Source organism: Trifolium pratense, linkage group LG5 (assembly GCF_020283565.1).
Source record: "Trifolium pratense cultivar HEN17-A07 linkage group LG5, ARS_RC_1.1, whole genome shotgun sequence".
Classification (NCBI taxonomy): domain Eukaryota; kingdom Viridiplantae; phylum Streptophyta; class Magnoliopsida; order Fabales; family Fabaceae; genus Trifolium; species Trifolium pratense.
In genome coordinates this window covers 30,079,827-30,102,025 of record NC_060063.1, presented here as the reverse complement: position 1 = coordinate 30,102,025, position 22,199 = coordinate 30,079,827, and the positions used below count along the sequence as shown (strand labels likewise).

Genomic DNA, 22,199 nt, shown 5'->3' with positions numbered 1-22,199 from the left:
TACTAATCTTCACATGTGTCTGTCTCTCTCTAAATAAAAAATAAATGGAGAAATAATAAATGGAGAGAACCTAAACTCGTAAAATATTTCCCACCCTAGAATCAAAACAAAATATAACCAAATTAACAAACCCCTCCTTTAAAAGCAAAGAATTCCCAATGACATGTACTAATAGTAATTGGCCAATGGGAAAGGAATCCATACTTTCCAAGTTCCAATCCCAAGAAATTGATTTCAAGTGAAGCAATTCTGAACTGAAATTGGATTGGAAATCAAGTGGAGAGTGCCCACATTTTTTCTCTCTGCCGTACTACTATCTATGCATTTATACTCTATTATTGCTCTGTGTCTTATTTAACCCCCTCTCATTTTACTTCATAATGTATTACTATCATCAAGAGTACAAGGGAACTCCAAGGTTGGGCAGAGTGTTACATCAAATAAATGGTTGGCAGAGTATCATGCCAAAATGTATTATTATTGTTGTGTCTTATGAATAAGCATATTGTGAACACCAACAAGAAAAGATTGGGCAGAATTTTTGTTCTTATGTAGAGCTGTTAAAAATGGAATGGATAAATAGATCAACCTATTAGTCTATAATTTTGAATGGAACCTTTTTGTAGCGGCCTTTTGTAGCAGCCCCCTACTTGCTTACTCATTTGCTATTACTACAAAGTCGCCCCTCTCTCTAAGGGGGCTTATGAACTCAACAACTTTCTCTTATGTTATGGGGTTGCAAATAATTTAGCTACCAACCTTAATTAGCAAGCTTAAATGAAAAAGTCATTTCTAATAAATAGGGTAAGCTTCATAGCTCAAACCTAGGTCAGGGGATCGTTAGACTGCCGCTTACTTACTAAGTGCTGATTCTATCCCGAAAATGAAAAAATCATTTCTAATAAATAAGGTAATCTTCATAGCTCAAACCCAGGTTTGCGGTCGTTAGACCGCCGCTTACTTACTAAGCGCTGGCTCTATCCCGGCCAAGCAACCAAAGTCGGGGCGGGGACCTATCTTTGGTGGGAATAATGAAAGAAAAGAAAGAGAAGGGGAAGAAGCGGGGTAGAGTAGTTGGTTAACTTGTCAGACCCATTAGTCTATAATGTTGAATGAGATGGGCCTTAAAAAAATTAACCCAAATGTAATTGAGAATTTTTTGCGCTAATTCATTTAATTCATGCCAAAATTGGGTTGGACTGAACTAGCACATTGAACTTTCGATCGGCCCATTATCTAAAAAATTATGTGAAAAATCAACAAAACATAAAAGTCATCATCTAAATAAAAATATATATTTAGTGTTGAAGTAAAATTATTTGCAATTGCATTCAATTATATCTCAATAAAATTGATAATTGTGAGTAGTTAATTAATACATCAAAGCGAAATAAAAAAAGTGTGAAAAAAGAAAAAAACATTAAAATAAAAATGTTTCGGGCTAACCCACCAATCCACATGGATCGAGTCATCACAATAATATGTAACCCACTAACTAATGGGTCGGGCCAGATTGGCTCAATTAATTAGTCTGACCCAACGAGCCAGATTTAAGAACTTTAGTTATATGCTTATATGCAATAATTATAAAATTTGCAATAAAAAATTGTTTAAAGAAAATTGCATCAATAAAAATTTACATCAATCTTAACCGTCCGATAAATCCAAGTCCAAGATATACCCATGCATTACCTAACTCAAGCACCACCATTTACGAGAGATTCAATTTCCACATGCATCTGTTTTCTATAGTAGCAAAAATATTCATCGAGGCCAAAATCACAATGACACATAGCCCATATTTACTACATATAAGTGGCACTATAATCGAGATATATAGTATATGTGAATGTGACCACATCCCAAAGTAACAACATCAACATGGATGCCACTAAAGAAGCTTCGTACACATTACATTCTCTTGTTCCTTTCAAATTTGTTGCAATAAAACGAAAGGACAAAACGAAACAACATGCCATGCGATGCGTGGAAGCTATAGAAACCTTCTACCTTTTAGGTTTCTAGAAAGCAGCTGCAGCCAATTGATGATATATGTATCTACACTACACATGTGCAGTCGCTATACAAAATGTTTATGATTCTGTCTTATCATACATTCATACCCCTATATATATTGTTAGGCCATTAGGAGAGTCTAAAGTTCATCCATAATAATGATGGGACAAACAATCACGTAATTAAGTTAAACATCATATATTTAATCAATATAAGTATTTAGAGTAAGAGTCATTTCACTTATATGTTGTTTAATATTTCATTTTTCAAGAAATGTGAGACTCTCAACCTCAATCTTTTCACACAAATAATCTTTCCTTTAAATGTAAGTTTATTACACTCATCTAGTTATGCTCACCCTTAAGCAGAAACTTTTTTTTCATCCATATGCACTAGCGTTGTTGTTGTCATTGCTTCAATGGCTGGACACGTCTCTTGACTACCGTTGTCATGAAGAATCTTCACACAAGACTCGGTCAATTCATTTGTCGAACCATTGACTCTGCTACCACCGTTGGATCATCAGAGAAGCTCAAAATATCATCCATGAACAAGAGCCACCATATAATTGTGTTTTTACTAGAAAGCAATGGCAAAACATATTTAGATGGTTATGTTATCGCTTTTGAGGAGAGTTTCAGTCATTTCAATGCTTTTGAGTCATTGATGAAAAGCAAAAAATATGTTAAAGTTTGACACTTAATTTGGTTAACAACTGCATGGAGTATTTGATGCTTAATGAAACATTATCTTAGGTGAGAATAGCCAAATTTGTCAAAAATTGTGGATCACAATATATTTATTTCTTGGTTTTAGTTCATAGGTCGTGCAGAGATAAATTTTATTTATTACTTTTTTGATTGGTGTAGTAACCATTTAGCTTGCTTCAATGACATCTAAAGTGATTCATGAATTGTATAAGTTGAGTACGCATTGAACTCCTTATAATTCAATTTTTGTTTATATATAAAAGAAAAACCAACATTTGCTGCACAACAATCATTAAATGCGCAATGAAATGTATTAACCCGAGAATAATGAATCACGTCTAATACACACTAAGTCCAATAATAAACGTAAAAGTTGCAACAAGAAAATAAAGAATTCCATGATAAAAATGAATGTTCGAAAATAATCATCGTTCACACAAAGTCAGACAAACTCTAACTGGATGCTAACGAACTCTTCAGCCTTTCGTTTTCACTTGAAAACACACTCATGTAATCAGAACCAAAGCAACTAGAGAGACTTATTTGTTTTTGCACATTTCTTTTGTCAAATTTGAGAGTCACTTGAGTTTAAGTTACCTCACTTTGGACTTTCTTTTAAAAAATTGATCAGCTCAAATAAAACTATTTTTTATTAAAAAAAAACTAGATTTTTTAGTTTTTAGTGGGCCAGCCCATGAAAAATATTGGCCAAGTGGGCCGACACAGAAAAGTTCTGTCATTTTTTTCCCGTGTTTTTTGTGGCCCAATCCATGTTAAAATACAGGGGTAATGGGTCAGTCCAGTAGTCCGACCCATTTTCACAGCTCTAATCAGTAATCACCACTACTAACCATTAATAGTTTTGTTCGGTTTTTTATTAAACCGTGATAATCATTCGGTTTTTTTGAACCGAACCATGAACCAATACTAACCAAACCATGAAACAATACTAGTTAAGATGACTTGAATTGTTATTCCCTAGCCTTCTTCTATCCTTTTGTTGGCTACCAGCTGCAAGAAACCAAGCTACTTCAGGCCCCCCCCATCCCCACCTTCTCTGATATATCTCTCTCTCTGGTCCTATGTATCTCGTGGCTGGCTGCATGGTTCATAATTGAAATTAATGTGTATTGCATGCATTTCATATGTTAACTTATCATCTTATTGGGAAACATAGAAAATCCCAGCAACAAAAAACTTTTATGTAAGAAGAGAAATTTTCGATATGTCACTTTTGGGGTTCACTTCCCTCCTGCAGGACACTCCTATGATCATAACCCTCCCTCCCTCTCTCTCTCTGGTCCTGCATTCATCAATTTATGTGTGTGTAATGTAGACTGTTATATGTTTTTTATTTTTTGGTATGAGATTGTGGTTTTTTTTTTTTTTTTTTTGTCGGTGTTACTTACATGGAGCGTTTAATATGAATCTGGTCTAACAATACTCTTAGAATTGAGTATTGACCTAAGTTATCCTTACAAAACCGACTTGTAAGGGGATGATTGTTCATCACTTATATAAACACATATTCAGGTCACTCGTAACCGATGTTAGACTTCTTAACTATGTATCTAATGTATATTGAAGGTTATATAAAGTATATATATTAAAAAGAATAAATTTTTTTATATGCTTTATAAAATATTTAATAATGAATATATTGTACATTGAAAGTTAGTCAAAAAAATAAAATAAATAACAATTGTTAATATTTTATGGGTTTATTAACACGTGTTTTTTATATATAAATATCATTTTGCCGTTCAAAAAACAAATTAACACGTGTTTTTAAGTTACATGTTAATGTATTTAAATAAAGATATTTTGTGTTAAATAATTCTAAAAAATTAATGTTAAGATAGTTGATTGCATAAATTTGAAAAGAATATGTTTATGTTTGATTCATTTTAGAGTACATGTTAGGATTTTTCATAATTTATAATAATATAAAGCTGCAAGTAGTAGCTAAACATTTACTTTCTGAATTTGTACTTTGTATGTTCTCAAGTTTTAGGGCTTTGAAAGGTACTACTAGCTCGCTCTAGCAGCCCACATTAGAATCAACCAGCCTCTAAATTTGTACTCCTCAATTGTCAAAAATATATTTAAAAACAAACAAACTTGGAGCTCTCCTAAAAATATAACCATAAAGTTTGCTATTATTAAATATATATTAACCATAAATTCATCATGTAAGGAATATACTTCAAAATAATACCTATATAATAGTTTCAGTTTTTATATTGATTACAAAATTGGTTTATAAAGCGAGAGATACACTTTTTATAAGTAATCTGTTTATGTGGTATATCTTTTCTATTGCCATTGTGAGACATATGAGTTTTGTTTCAATACATTCCTACTCAATAATATTGAGTTTGGTGCGAGAATATTTTATGGGTGGTCTAAATGAATAAGTTATGTGGTCCAAGAATTAAATGTTGTTTATCGACTTAAATAACGTATTTTAAACAACATTATAATTGCTTTGTTGAAAAAAAGAAGAGAGAAAATTTTTGCAATCCACTTTTTATTTAAGTTGGTATATCTCTCATATATCACACCTTTAAACATTTTTTGAGAGACTCATATATCACACTATACGCCAACCTTGATCTCTTTAAAAAAAACCTAATTAATGTGTCAAAAAAAAAACCTAATTAATAGTGCAAAATAAATTCATTACAAATAATGCTAAAGAAATAATTTTAATATAATATTATTTTTTATTGGTTAAAATTAACATGAATACCACCAAATTATTTACTTCCATATAAATTTAGTGAGACTCGTGTAAATTTTTTTTGGGTACATAGACTCGTGTAAATTTTAACAAATAAAAGAAAATGTATTGAAAGATATATGTTAAAGAGTTGTTTGTCGATAATATATAATCTTTATATATTCATTAATTAGGACCACCTATTGAAATGGGAAGTGCACCAAATGTTCCTTTCATTCATTTTCTTTGTATCTAATTATAATTATAGTAAGAGTAATCAATTTGCTTTGATAAATTGGATTTGACAAATTATCAATTTTGATTGGAAAGTGGATGTGGAACATACATATAGAGAAAGGTAACTAATGTGCAAATAATCTCGCAAATGAGAGGTGTTTATTATGTGAAGAAACTCACTTTTTTAAAGAGTATCCTCCTCAAATAAATGACTTAAGAACTGCTGATATGTTAGTAATCTCTGTTTTACGAATAGTTGTAATTTTTTTTTTTACTTTATTCCCTCGTTGTAAGTTGTAACCAATTTTTTTTAATAAGTGTCTTAAACTTATAAGTTATTAAAAATTATAGTTAGAGAATATATAAATACACAACTTTCACATTATTTTTTTTATCTTTAGTTCATTAATATTTGTACTTTAGAAATTTGTTTGTATTTTTTTAACATGTGTCTTAAAATATATATATTTGCATTTTCCTTCTTATAATAATAATTAATAAACTATCAATTTTTTATAATAAATAAGTAAGTGGTGGAATGTGTAGTGGTCCATTTATAAATTAGTACGATTACAATGATTTGGATTGATCACTGGTAACACTGCATGCGTCCAATGATCCAAATTTTCAGTTAATTAATGGAAAGCTACGCCAACTCAATGAGAAAGTAATAAAACTAAAATGAAAGGTGAACCAAGAACTTCTTCTGCTAACTTCACGGTACAATATACTTTATGATATAGTCTTAAATATATTAAATAATGCAACCTCACATCATGCATACTCTTAATTACCCTATACACTGTCTACTTTTATAGGGTAGGGATAACTTTCATTAATTCAAAATTCATTTCCGACCAAACAACTAGATATATGCCTTTAAGGTAATCTCAACATTCTTCACAACATATAACCATTATCTATTAGAATTTGTGAGTTCAGGTTTACACTACACTTATAAAGGCTATTTATGTTATATCTCTAGCCAATGTGAGACTTCTAACACACCCTCTCACGTCCAGAACTGAACAAGCTGGAATGTGGAATCAACAACAACGGGTGACCCAAATATGGGAGGTCTCCGCAACAAACAACAAATAGATCTAGGATAGACTCTGATACCATATTAGAATTTGGGAGGCCTATACTCAACCACAAAAGATAGCTTGAGAGTTGAGGTTTGCACTACACTTATAAAGGTTATCTATGCAATATCTCTAACCAATGTGAGACTTCTAACATTATCCATCCATATCTATGTATCTCCATTTATTATGTATGCAGCAGTGGTAAAATTTTAGAAAGAATTTGACATTTATTTCTATCTTATAAAAACTCAGGAGTTGGTTTTTGTAGTTGCGCGAAAAGGATATCCAATTTACGTTAAAAATAATAATTTAAGATTCAAAGTCAGAACCAAAATATGAATACTAGTTCAAGTTTAAAGATATTGGATAAAAATTACTTCTATTAGAAAGACATTGTTTTAATGTTTTGTCTTTACCTAGCTAGGGTAGTGATCATTTATGATATGTGTTTTGTATCAAAACCTTTATGTAATTTTCTTTTTGTTCAACTTTGGAGCAAATAATGGGGTGGGATCTCTATAATCAAGAACGGTTTAAGATGAGGCCGCTAAAGCAAAGACTTTAGGTCTTTAAATTTGACGGGCTTCATATTAGCTTCAAAATCTTATTAATTTTGAATCCATATTCAAAGTTGATAAGATTTTGGAGCTAATATACTGTTTGTAAGTCAAATTTTGAACACATATTCATGCCTAGCATAGATGGTTGTTAAATGGAGATTCATAACTCAAGATGCTAGTTAGGTCTCAAGGTTGGCTATTTTATTGGTTATTCACACCTTATATCTCTTGTTTTTTCTTCTTAGTTTTCAATTATTTTGATTTGAGTATAGTAAGTAGTTGGAAATATATTAAGACAGGTAGTGTGCAATCAAAATTTGAAAAAGTTAAAAAGTAATTTATATTTGTGTCCATATTAAATATTATTAATTTAACACATATATATCATTAGTAAATAAAGTAGTTAAAAAGAAATATATTGTACTAAATGAGTCTGGTTTCAAAGAAATATATTTGTGCTAATGAGGGGGACTCTTATGTATGATAGTTAAATGAACCTTTATTAACTATTAGATTAAAATAGATAGATGAGATTTAAAAGAATGTATAGCCTCTCCCATTTCTGTTTAGGAATCTCCAGGATGGAGCTCTAGTTTATTTTTCTCTTTATAAACATTAAATTAGATGGCAAGATCAACACAGAAATTATCAACAAAAGTAGTTCAACTGATATAATATCTCTTTAGAATTGACTAATTTGACTAAAGAATTATATCCTATAATTTTATATATTTTTAGATAAACAAGGGGTAATCCAATGTAATCACCATAGCGAGAGTTTAAGACAACCCAAAGGATTGCTTAACAAATCAAAAAATTGAAATCTAGAATTCTAGGTCACATATATTATAGTATACACTGCCCACAAAATCAGCTTTAAATGAGATAAGAGTCTAAATCTTTTACTACTAAGGTTATGTTTGGCAAAATCAATAAGTTAACTTATAACTTATACTTATAAATTCGTATGACAAAAAAAAAAATTAGTAACATTCATTTCACTAAGAGCTTAAAAACTTATTTCACGAGCTTATAATTTATTTTATCCTTATTATTTCATCTAAAATACAATTTTACCCTTATTATAATTTATTTCACGAGCTTATAAATTATGTCATGTTACATTTATCAGCTAGTTGAAATACTAGATAGGTAATGTCATTTTGGTGGGGATAGTGATTATTAGCACAATAGATTTTCTTGTAATGATTGGGTGTAACCTGTACTTTTTTCAGATGTAGGTTAAGTACCTTTTGTACGGTTACCTTTTATTATATATATATATATATATATAAGACTTAACTAAATATTTGGTTCTTACGTTTATTTAAGGTTTTAATTTGGTCTCTTACGTTTAGAAAGTATCAATTTGGTCTCTTTCGTTGCCATTAGATTTCAATTTAGTCCTTTCCGTTTATTTTTGTCACTAACACCGTGTGAACTATACACGTGTCAGTGTTCTCAAGTGTCCACATGTCTGTCTACATATGCAAACCGGATGCCACTTGTGACAAAATTGATGAAAAGGACTAACTAATGCAAACAATAAAAACCTAAGGGACCAAATTGAAACTTAAAATAAACGTAAGAGACTAAACGTGTAGTTAAACTTATAACTAAAATAATTGATCAATACACATAAACTAAAAAAACATGTATAAACGAAATATTTTTATAGTAAGATATTTAATTAAAGAGTACAAAATGTACTCAAACTCTTACAACGAAATGATCCAATCCCGACATCATAACAGAAAAAATTACACACCTTCTATAAAAATTTGCAGAGTTTCTGTCAAATCATGTGTTCGAAAGTTAGACACAAATTTGATGCACCTCCAAAAAAGAAATTCCAAATTATCTAAATTAAAATTTCAAAGTCATGTCAACATGCTAAATGATTGACATCCTCATATCTTCAACTAGAATTTGAATTCAATTTCTCCTGAAAAATTCAACCTTAAGTTGAACTCATAAATCACTCGAGTTCAAACCATTTAGTTAACCATTTAGTTCACACACTTTATTAAAAAGTGTCGAGTCTATACTCAATTATACATAATAATACATACACTTATTAAGAATAATAGTTAAATGCATTTAATTTTACTGGTTTCATATAAAAAGAGACACACCCTTATAAATTTATCCCTTATTATAATGATTACGTACTGGTATAATCTCATTTTGTCACAATATTAAAGAATTAATTTTAAGATATTTCTGAATAATAACATTAAATGTGATAGGATTAATCCATATTTACTTATATTTAAGTCCAACAAATGTATACATTTCCTTATATATAATTCAGTCTTGATTAATACGTAGTACTATATAGTTTTTTGGTTTTTCACATGTTTTTTGTGGAGGTAATACATTTTGCTGCATAAGGGATGGATCCAGAAATTTATAAAATGGGAGGCCAGAATAATTAAATAATAAATATTAAATAAATCATAATTATAATATTACTTAAATATACTCAATAAAAAAATAAAAAATACATCACGTTGTTTATCTAAATTATACACGTCATTGTTCTATATCATAAAATTGATCAACAACTGAATCTGTATTAAATTTTTCAGCAATTCTTCTCTCGGTATAAGTAATCACATAATTAGTTTGAAATTCATTTTCTTTCTTGTTTCTCAACCTTATTTCTCACTTGTAGCAAACAATCAGAACTAACTTAATTGAATTTGAACTTTAGTAGTGTATAATATATATTATCAAAATATTTTAAAATAAATCGTTACAATTATTATGTTGTGGGTTTATGTTTTGCACCAAACGGCTGTTATTAATCTTTTAACACATTTCTCAAATATCAATTTATGTGTACATATATGTATTAAGAACAAGTATATGAAAAAAAAAATATGACAAGAGGGGGGGGGGGGGGGACTCAGCCCCTACTTGCCCCCTTATGTCCGTCCCTGCACTATTGAATTAAATATATATATTTTAACTGAAATTCGAACTTTAAAAACTTATAATGAATCAGTTGGTACTAATTGTCTCTTCGGAACATCTGATAAAATTGGAACGATATAAAGGAGATTAAGATTACCCTTATGCAAAAAATGACATGCTCAAATTGAAAAATGAATAAGTTGGGATTGCTAATTTTCTGAATTTAACAAAAATGTTTTATGGGGTGGGTGGGGTAGCTCAGTTGGCACTTGCTGACTGAGCGGGTGTAGGCTGTTGGTCAGGGGTTCGATCCTTGGCAACAACAATTGTAGTATTTTCTTTGTAAATAAGTTGGTGGTAATTATAAACCATCAACTTTTAAAAAAAAAAAAAATATATTTAGAAACAAAAGTGTGACACATTATAGAAGAAAATAGCAATTAATATGAGGGCCTCACCCCTAGAAGAAAAAGGCCCATATATTCAGAAAAAAATTGTACCTTGCTTAAATATTTCTATAATCTTACTGTAATGTCAACCTCAAATCTTCAATATATAGTGTCACACCTTGATGGTTCTTCTACTTTTCACCTTCTGCATAAAATACCCATAGATAGCAAACAACAATTAATCAACAAATGACAACTGGATAGAAGCAATTAACATTAATCAGTACTACCAATAGCAACATATAACAGATATAAATTGACATTCATATGTACTTTTTGGGAAAACAGTGGCAACCCTCATTTTGTTAAGAAAAAATATTCTTACTATAAGCATAAGCATATGAATATAAAACTCATCATCACTTGTGTAGTATATCTTTAATTTTATTGGCAATTGTTAAGAAACAATTAATTTTGAGTGAATTTCATTTCTTTTTAGTCTTTGATATATGTAAATTGAATAATTCAATCGATTTGAATTAATGATCGAAATAATTGAAAAAGTTAAAAGTCTCGAGTTCAAACTCTAATAAAGACTCAAAACAACTGATTGTTGGATATGTTTTTCTCTTGAAAATAATTAAGACTTTTAAATTACTCTTGTACCTTATATAATTAAATGGGGTGAAATCTATCTTGTGTTTGGACCGATAGTTGATTGTGGTGTTGGTTGTTTGTTTGTTATGTCGTTATTTATTTAGATTGTGTGTTGTGATGTATTGTCTTTTTCGATTTGTTGTTTCAATTTGTATCTATTTTGACTGGTTTAGTGAGATTTTATCTAACGATGTGTTTTCATTTGTATAGATTGTCTTTTTTTTAACATTTTAATTTTTATTTGTTTTTTTTTACATTAAAATAAATACTAATATTTTTCTATCCATAAATTATTTTATTAATATAATATATGTATTTTTTTTATGCGAAGGTAAACCATTGTAACACCCTATATAGTTTATAAAACTAAAATAAAAGGAAATACAAAATATTGACGAGACATAAACCAAATTCAGTCAAATCACATAATCAATCCGAACATACAAACAAATGGTGTAAATATAATAAAAATGATCTAATTAAAATTGAAGCAAATGCGCATGAAAATCTGAAAAGAAAAAAAGATTATTTTGAATATTGTTATTTTTCTTTCCTTGTAATATTTTAACAAATTCTAAGCATTTAAGTTGAAACTTAATCATCCAATCCAACCCACCTCCCAAAAAACCAAAAGTTCCATTTCTAGTCTCTTTCAGTATTTATTTTCCAGCAGACATAAGTATTCATCCAAGACTTTGAAGCTGGTATAAGTCATAGAAAAATTGACTTTACCAAAGGATCTAAGATATACTATTATTTATTTTCAAACATTAAAAAAAATATATATAAAACCATCACATTCAATTCTGTGTCTCACAAACAAAAAATCCTGCTCCTATGTTTATGTCTTGTCTATAACCTTATAATACTGTTTATCTTACAGTCCTATTCCTATGTTGCTTTTGTTTTTCCCATTGTCACAACCATCAAAACATAACATTCTGTTTGGTATCTCCTTTTTATGCTATCAAACAGTGTATTTTTTATTTTTTTGCAATTAATGTGAGTATATAATATTCACATACATGATTGTATTTTTTCATTACTAGTACTTTTTTTATGAAGAAAAAAGAAAAAGAGAAAAAAATGAACAGTGTTTGTGTCATATACAAACCTAAAGGCAAAGAATCCATTTCATGAATTGAATGTCAATTTTGTCTTGGAGAGGAATCAAACTGTTCACTTTCTTATTATAGTAACTAACATTTTCTATTTTTTATTTATTGAAATATGTTTCAGAGAAAAAAAATAAATAAATATATTGATATATTCACCTTGATTGCCAAAGGAAAGTTCCTTGATTCAATGCCTAAAAGTATCAGCTGTAATTATTGCAATGACTGTGACAAATCAAAAAAATAATTGTAAGTTATTAACCAAGTAGTTAATTTTCAACTTTCAACAGTAAGAAAGACTGTTATGAAGATTAATTAAGTATTAAACATCACATTATCACATGCATGAGGAATCTTTAGATGGAATTTAGTTTAATTGCACGGGACAATCTCATGCATTTATATACAGTCATCACATTTCTGACAATCGAATGATCAAGATTAAACGGTCTGATTTGTAAGTTAAAAATTTTAGATTTGAAAATAACAAAAATCTTCATTGAACTCGATGTCAATCTAATAATCATATTTTAGATTTTTTTTAAATAAAAATCAAAATATGCTTAGACACCTAAATCATCCATCTAACAAATATTGATGTTGCTCATTATGAATTCAAGACATTACTAGCGATGTAATTCCTTTAAATGACTATAAAAGTAATTTTGTTTAGATTCAGTCGTTGCAAATTTAAAAATGGTTGTGTTTAGTCCATAATATCAGCTTACTTGAATCATGTGATGTGATTAGATTGAACCACGTATAACTCAGAGACGAAAAATGACGGTTTTAAAATTTATAAGGACTAAATAATATTTAGACCTAACCTAAATAAGTAAAAAAAAATATTGAAAAGTCTAAAATATAAGATATAGATGAAAACAAGCAAATTAATTCAAGCATTAAATATTAATAAGAAAATTATGGAAAAGAAAAAGCAAAATTCTCACATACCTAAAACATGTTTGTGTACAGTGTGGAAAACCAAACAAAGAAGGTGGCTGGTAGCTTCATTCACAAGAGAAGTCAAGAAAATACATCAACAAAGGAAATTAACATAAATGTTAATAGAAACAGTAAATAAAACTGAATTATGTATGGTAATATATAGCAATAGTTGCAATTAATTATGAAATAGAAAAAGTGATTGATAAAAATAAATAGATGAAGAAGAGATAGTTGAAAAAGAAATTACCCTTTAACAGCTGTACAACTTTTTTCTGAAGTCTATCTGCAAAGCTAAAATGCCTAACTTAAGGAGCAGAGAGAGGTAGCAGAATTGAAGCAGTGTTGTGAACCACATCAACCCAACAATGCTAACAGAAACATTAGAGGAAAGAAGAAAAAAGTAACAATCTTTTCTGTGTAACATTAAATGCTGTAAATGGAAAGGAGACAAAAACTTCATTTAATTGTACTCTGAGATGAAAAAATATATATATAATTTTTTGTAATATTCTAATATTTTTTTTATACACATATTTGACTAAGGTCTATATGTAAATTCATTTCCATGAATTTCATTTCCCTCTTTAGGAATAGTGAAAATTATGGATTTTCCATTCTGTTCTTCTCTTCTTGACCCAAATCCCAAGCTAATTAAACTCATTCATGATTCATCAGTTCTAAAAAGTACTAAACCAAAGTTTGGTATTACGTTGGGTTATGCCAGAATCACGGTGACTCACCATAGTTTTTCAGAAGTTACAAGAGTATAACTTTTAAAAAATCATGGTGGAAGACCGTGATTCTGACATATCCATCATGATACCAAATGTACACTAAAAACAAACTTCAAATGCTAAGAAAGAAAAACAAGAATAAATATAAATAATAATATATATAAAATATAATAAAAATTTTGCAAAAGATAATGTAGCAAATTCTTCATTATTTTGGTTTCATTTCATCATTGTTGTTGGTAATTATGATATTGCAAAGAAGGGTCTAAACCAAAAATCATTGAAGCTTCTCTTCTTTTATCTTCTTCAAATCTTGTTGATGATGTTGAAAGTGTTTCTTCATGATGAGGTAGTCTCAAATGTTGAAGAGATGGTACTATTGAAGTAGAAGAAGAAGAAGGGATTGAATCATGATTTGTTGAAGAACCACACTCCATGTTCACACCAAACAATCTTAACCTTTTTGCAGCACCATTAATAGTACTAGTAGTAGTATTAGTAGTTATATTTCCACTACTAGAAAAACCACCAAGTTGATGTTGATGATGATAATGTTGATGATGATGAGAAACAGGAACAGAATCAATAATCATGTTTGAAGCATTTCCTCTTCCAACTCCTCCTCCTCCTCCTCCTCCTCCTTGTTGATGTCTTGTTAAGCTTCCTTGATCAACCATTGATGATGGTGATGATGATGATGATGATGCTAATGATCTCATGTAAAAGACAGAACTTGGATCATGTTGTTGTTGATGATGAAAATTGTATTGATGATTCACATTTCCAACATTTCCACCACCATGTTGATGAAATGGATACATTTGGTAATTGTAACTCATAGGGTCATGATGATGATGATGATGATGATTTTGTTGCTGATGATGATGATGTTGTTGTAAACTTTGTGGGGGTGAAGGATAAGGAAGAGAATAGAATCTACTATTAGCACCTCCCCCCCATCTAATAGAATATTGTTGTTGATTAGGAAGAAAGAAAGGAGTAAAAAGTGTTGATGAAGAAGGATCAAGATTATGATGATTTGATCTTCTCTTCCAATCAATAAACAACCTATGTCGAAACAATTCGCCAACACCGCGTTGAAACGAAACAATGTCGCCGGCATCAAGTTTTTTATCCTTAACAAAACGACTCCAACCTTTTGTCATAACATAGCTTTGACTACTGTTCCAATAAGAGTATCTAAATCTCCACAATTTTCCATTTCTATCTTCAAAATTTAGAAGAAGACCCTTTTCATTCGAGGTTGAATCAAGTGGAAAATATTTTTCAGCATGTTGTTTTGGTATAACTAAACGGTTTAGTTTTCCAACATCACTTGGTGTTACAACTTTGTCAAACATGTGTTCTTTTTCATGTGTACTAGGTTGTTGTTGCTGTTGTTGATGTTCTTGTTCTTGTTGGTTGGTATTTGAAGAACTAGGATCTTTGTTTGTACCAAGTGACAATTCCATGAAATCTATTTGTTTTAAATTTGTTTGATTTGTGAAATTTGAGGTTGTTGCATCTTGGTGTAAGAACCCTAATCCTCTAGATGATGAATTATGAGACTCAGGAGATTGATTGATTCCTAGCCATTGATTTTGATTATGATGATGATGATGATGAGTTGTTGAAGGAGAAGATGAAGATAAAGAGAAATTAGAAGGTGAAGGAGAAAAAAGGCAGTGTTGTAATTGTTGCTTACTATTACTTTCTTCTTCTTTTGTTCTTGTGTTGATTTCTTCATCTTCTTCTTCCTCTAATTCTTCATGTGAATAGTCTTTCACTTCTTGCATCAACTCCATCAAAATTATCTTGTCAAATTCTTCTAATTATATAACCTCTAGATCTCACAAAATCTATATAAAAAAATGTCACAATAAATTAGAATAAAAAATAATTAAATTAAATGGTAGATGAATTATGGATTTTAGTAGGAAGTTGGAGAGTGAAAAATAAACATAAACAATAAAAACAAGAGACTAAAATTAAATAAAATTTGACCCAAAAAAAAAAGAATAATTTTTTAGGAAAAGAAATATATGAGATTTTTTGTTATAATTATAAATATATATAATAATGAAATGAAATATAAAAAAAAGAAAAGAATTACCAAGAAGATATTTTTTGTGAGATAGAATTGTGAGGCTTCTAAGTTAGTAGAAGAGAGAATTGTTTGTAAGAGTCGGTGCCTTCAAATTTGACTAAGAGAGGAATCAAACCCTAAAGACAAAAAAAAAGCATGGTGGATGATGATAGATTATTCCAACTTGTGGTTATTGTTAGTTTACCTAAAAACAAACACAACACAAGGTGTGTTATATAGTTAGAGTTGGAAAGAGAAAAGGGTGTTGAAGAAGATGTGAGTTTTTTTTTTTGCTAACTAGTTACTTCACACACACAAGAAGCTTTTTTATAAGTATGAATGAAAAAAAGAAGGGAAATAATGTTTGTAGGAAACCCAGTTTTATTCTCAAAGGTTAGATGAGAGAGAGATAGGTAGATAGAGATAGAAAGGGTTACTATACATTTACGTGGGGGGCCCATAAATAATGTGCTTATTTTGGGGGTCATGTGAGCAACTAGTCATTTTCATAATGTTTATTTAAGATATTAAATATAATTTTATGTACAATATATTGGTATATGCTTTTTGATTTAAGTCCAAAGGGTCAATGATGTTCATTAAGCATTTAGTAAAGTTCACTAGTCATCGTACGTGAGTTAGTATAACTTGTTGGTAAGTACATTATACATGTATATAGAGATTGGATCGGTTCAAACATTAATAGTCACATTTATTTACTTTAAAATATGAAATTTTAGTCAGTAAACTACTTAAAAAAAAAAAGTTTACCAATTATTAATTAAAATTGATTGAATTGTGAAAAATTTCACATATTCACGTCGTCAATGTAATTGTGTCTGTGATCGATCAAATCATAAAATTTAAATTTTAAAGGAAATGTTGACTTTTTTAAAACTAAGATATATCATGAATGAAATATAAACCGTTCAATCTCGATTCAATGACTATTTATATGTTAATTATATGAATGTATAAAATTGCTGAACTTAAAACAATCCAAATTTCTTGTTAATGTAGTATTCCACACATATACCTATAAAGATTCGTTCTTAGAGTTAAAAATATTTAGTAAATGATAGAACTCTATTCAACTTTTTACCAATAGAATGATAACAAAGATAAGAATCAATTGATTTTACTAAGCATGATTTACACATTCTAAGCTAATATTAGCGTGATACTCCCTTACGTCTTTAATATAAAAGAAACTTTACTTTTTAGATTTGTTGAGAATCCAATACATCCAGCGTCATATAATTGATAAAATTGAAGACTTCATATCACATATCTAAGTTAATAGTGTCAATTATGGAGTAACGAATAATTATAAATACACCAATTAGATACCTAAAGATCAGAAGTATCATATGAAGTTATACTTATATAGAGTACGTTTGATTTGCAAAATATAAGTATTGAACATAACAATATATGATAAAGTTTAAAGTATTGAACATGTTTTGTCTTATATGATGTTTGATGGACAAAATGTTATTTTGGTATTTTAAACAACGTGTGTATAGAACAAAAACTTGTCTTGTGGTTCAGTGGAAGACAAAAATATCCAGTCCATTAGCCCCTACTCCCTCCGACCTCTTTTGTAAGCCAAAATTCATTTTTGCACACTTATTAAGGAGTTACTTTTTTGTCTTGATTTTATGTGAAATTTCTATTACGATTCCTAAAATGACCTTCTAATATATTAAATTTGCATTTGGACTCTACAATCATGTAAAAAAGTTGAACAATTAATTACAGGTACTTTTGGAATGATAACATTTAATAAAGTTACTTTTGGTAATTTTTGCTTATATTTGAGACCAAAAATTTGTGTTGATTTTGCTTATAAATAAGGTCGGAGGAGTAGTTTGTTAAGTCCCATAAACATTTTTAAAATAAACACGGTACAACAGAAATTCTCCTTTTCAGTTTCTTATTATTTAGCAGATCAAACGCACTCATAAAGTATAACTTTTTTCTAGTGAGCTAAGGACATCACATTTCATATATACAATTACTTGAAAGAAAAAAAACTTAACTTTAGTTATATTTGTCTTTTTACAATGCTTTTAGTTCTTATCTCATATAGTTTTGTAATTTTATTTTATTTTATTTACAATACTTATTGTAAATTTGATCCTTTATTTTAAATTTGATCCTCTATTTTTTACAAGCAATTATTTTCTCAATGATATGAGAAAATGTCAACATTGATAAAATTGTAAGAAAAATTCTTTATGAACTTAATTTGATACATGAATCATTATTTTTTAATCAAAATATTTAATGGAAGGATTAATTAAAACTGTTAAATTGTAAAATAGATAATGAATTCTATAAAATGGTAAAAATAAGAGGATGTGAAGTGCAATTTAGCCTTTATATATAAAAGGAAACAAAATGTAGGACAAGTAGTTTGTTGTATTATAGAGAAAATGAAGTAGAGGAGGATGCAATGCCAACGATGTAGTAAAGGAAAGTGCACAGTGTTTAGGTTGTTTTTGAGTTTTGTTATTTTATTTTTATTTTTATTATTGACTTTTGGTACCATTGATTGTGTTGTTGTGTGCTGTGGTGTGTTGTGCTTGTTGGTCCCTCCTATCCCAGCCGTAAGGAAAGGCAATTAGCTGATCAGCTGAGAGAATGAGAACAGAAGCAAGCAGACCTCTTTCTCTCTCTCTCTGCAGGCAGGCAGGCCACCCCTATCTGATCACTTCCTGCTACTCTATATAATACAACACTCATTATTGTAATGAATACCTTCTCATACATACATTATATGGGATCTGGATTCCCTGCCGTTAGTCACACAGTTTTCACGATGTTTTGCATCTCAGCCTTCCATCATCAGATCAGATGGATCAGAACAATTCATTTACAAAATTATTTAAAACGATCTCAGTCACACGATTATGATCAGACAGTCCCTAACTATTACAGCGTCCTGCTTTAACGACATGAAATCCATTTCCCATTATATGTTATCCTACTACTGCTACTACTTTATACTAAATTATTTTCATATTATTTAACCGGTATTCCGGGTACAGTTTAGCATGATCCTTTATTTTTTTATAAAAAATGTGATAATTTTTTTTTAATATATCTGGTCTCTTATTTATTTTGACTTTTAGTTTGGTTTCTTAAATTTAAAAAGTTTTAAGTTAATCATTTTAACCAAATTTGGTTTAAATTGTTAATGTAGCTAACAAATTTGCTTACGTGGACAAAGTAAGGTGTCACATGGAAGCTTTTTATACAAAATTAACTTAAAATTTAATAAAAATGACGACTTTAAGTCAACATCAGTAACGTAAGGGGACAAATTTAAATTTTAAAAATATAGAGGACAAACTTGAAACATAAAATAAATATAAGGCACTAAATATTCAATTAAGTCTTTATAAAATTATTCTTATCAATTATACTCTTTCATCTTTTATATAAGATATGAATTCTCTTTCTATATTCATTGAATAATTAATATATCTAATATATATAAATCAAATATCAATTTTTCAATAAATCTTCAAAAGAAGATTTATTTATCTCTTATAAAAGGATCAGAAAGATGAGTAATATGTATATTATTAATGTATAATTACCTTTGTTTTTAGTTACTTTAGAATATAATGGACTTATATAAAAGATAATTCTAGTGGAAGCCCTAAAATCGAAGAAATAATGAGAAAATGGTGGATTTGAGGAACTTTATGAAGCCTTTAAGGCCAAAGAATAAATTTTTGATAATGGAAGCCCTTTTAGTGATGAGGAAGTGGAGTATTTGATGAGGTAAAATCCGTATCTAGAAGTCTAAATATCGTAATACAAGAAAATGGGCCTACACCGGCCACCCGTAGCACCATTCTACGGCCGTAGTGGGTTGACAAAATGTCTCTTTCATGCTTTAAAGTGGCTACGACCACTAGTAGTGTAGCACTACGGTTGTAGCCACTCTATTGAATTTCGTTGGTTATCCCTTTTGAAATTTTAATGTTTTTTTGTACTTATTTGCCAAATGATGATACTTAGGCTACTTAGGGAGCAAGAAATTTGCTCATATAACGCTACTCACTTGTAACAAATCATCTCCTAATAGTTTTCATCTTGTGGTTTGTTCTTATAATTTTCTATTTCAATAAAACTTAGTTTTTCATATTTCAACATTTTATGTTATATCTACTATGATGAATAGTGAGTAGATTTATTTGCATTGAGATTGTGGAAGAAATCTAATGATAGATTTTAGCATCCTAACTATTTTTTCTTTTTTATTGTATTTTAGCATCCTAACTATTTTTTCTTTGTTATCATAGTTTTATATACAATTAGCCAATTCTAAGCCACTAGATTCGGTCTAGTGGTGAGGGGTTTGGGTAGTATGGTAAAGAAAGTTATATATAAGAACATGATGGATAATCCTAAACATCAATTGAAGAACTGATATGTGAAGGTAGATGTCGGAATCATAAGATTGGACAATAAGAGTTTTGAAACATGAAAGTCCAAATTCTCTTGAGGTGATATAGCAAGCCATGAGAATATGAGGCTATATTGGTTTACATTCTTCAAGTTATTATCTCAATTCATAATACATCAAGGATATACGATCTAATCCCTTGGACCAACATTGAAACATAGTATATATATGATTCCTCTACAGCATATTCAAGTCAAATGATGTCTCTAATACAGATACAGAGCATATAATCACAATGTTATCAAGATGTCCAATACGAACCCGGATTGACTGCTGTTGAAATGACACACAGTTACACGTTGTTTAACATCTTATTTATCAGAGATCGAATGGTTCAGATTACTTTTAAAATTAACTGAAAATGGTCTCTACCGTTAATCTAAAATCGGATAGCTTAGACCGGTAACTGCGTGACTCAGTTACTGCGTCAAATCCAAACCCCCTTTATACCCTTCAATATAGTTTACCAACATTCGTTCACCTAACCCAAAAAATCTTGATGGCCCCTTTGAATTCTCCCATAAGAAGCATCTTTATGAAGAAAAGCTAGAAAATACGGATGGGAATTCTAAATAGTGTTTATCAAGACCACCTTGCCTGATTAGGGCATTTTGGCAAATATTTTTAAAGTTGTACTTTGACATTTTTAAAGCTTTCCATGCCAAATGTTATCCTTTTAGCATGTCTCCACACTTAGATTCTAATTTAGTGGTTAATGTATTTCTTAATTAATTTACAAATTTAATTTGCATAATGCTCACTCTGCAAGTCATAACTTAATATAACACTTGTTAAAAACAAAAAAAAAAGATAAAACTGGCTTTTCTAAACTTCATTGCAAGGCCAATAATCTCATTGACTATACTACCACACATGATCAATGAATTGCATGCCTTTAATAAAAACCGATTGGTTGAAAGAGTTGATTTTATCTATCACCAACGTCAATCTATCTGCTAGAACCTTCGACATCAATTTATACAAATTCTCCGGGAGCAAGATAGGCCGAAAATCTCCAAGATGTAGAAGGGTGTCTTCCACAAGTATATACAAGACACAATAAAATGAAAACATGTTAACAAAAGCTTAAAATTGCTCATAAATATATACTAGATACATAACATATTCAATCAATGTAGAATATATATATATATATATATATATATATATATATATATATATATATATATATATATATATATATATATATATAATTAAGACTAAAGGAAATATACTATTAGAATCTAGATCATACATGGCAGAGTAGAGAGAAATATGGCTACCGTTATGATCCAAAGTTCTTTCCTGACCTAGTTAGTGTTGAGAAAATGTCGAGAATTATAAGATAGTAAATAAATAAATAAAAACTAGACCTTATTATATACTATAATTAACAGTACCACTGCATTTTATTACATGTAGACTGTATCATATTAACTGAAATTGGTGCTAGCTACCTCTCTATCTTAATTGATGGCCATATTTGTGAAAGGTATGTAACATGTGGTCCAATGTGATCTATATGTGCCTATTTT

The 22,199-nt window shown here is 29.4% G+C and overlaps 1 protein-coding gene and 1 long non-coding RNA gene across 2 annotated transcripts; both read right to left on the bottom strand.

Moving 5' to 3' along the window:
- Positions 1-10,641: 10,641 nt before the first annotated feature.
- LOC123885513 lies at positions 10,642-13,188 on the bottom strand. The gene is made up of 3 exons (XR_006801171.1): positions 13,142-13,188; positions 12,573-12,638; positions 10,642-10,846 (listed from the first exon to the last, which is right to left on the bottom strand). It is a non-coding gene; the product is annotated as an uncharacterized LOC123885513 (long non-coding RNA).
- A 1,046-nt stretch (positions 13,189-14,234) lies between these two features.
- LOC123885512 (B3 domain-containing transcription factor NGA3-like) lies at positions 14,235-16,591 on the bottom strand. Its single transcript, XM_045934795.1, has 2 exons — positions 16,209-16,591; positions 14,235-15,954 (listed from the first exon to the last, which is right to left on the bottom strand). Exon 2 carries the CDS (start codon positions 15,898-15,900, stop codon positions 14,323-14,325), a length of 1,578 nt encoding a protein of 525 aa, XP_045790751.1. The 5' UTR covers positions 15,901-15,954; positions 16,209-16,591; the 3' UTR covers positions 14,235-14,322.
- Between the last annotated feature and the right edge of the window lie 5,608 nt (positions 16,592-22,199).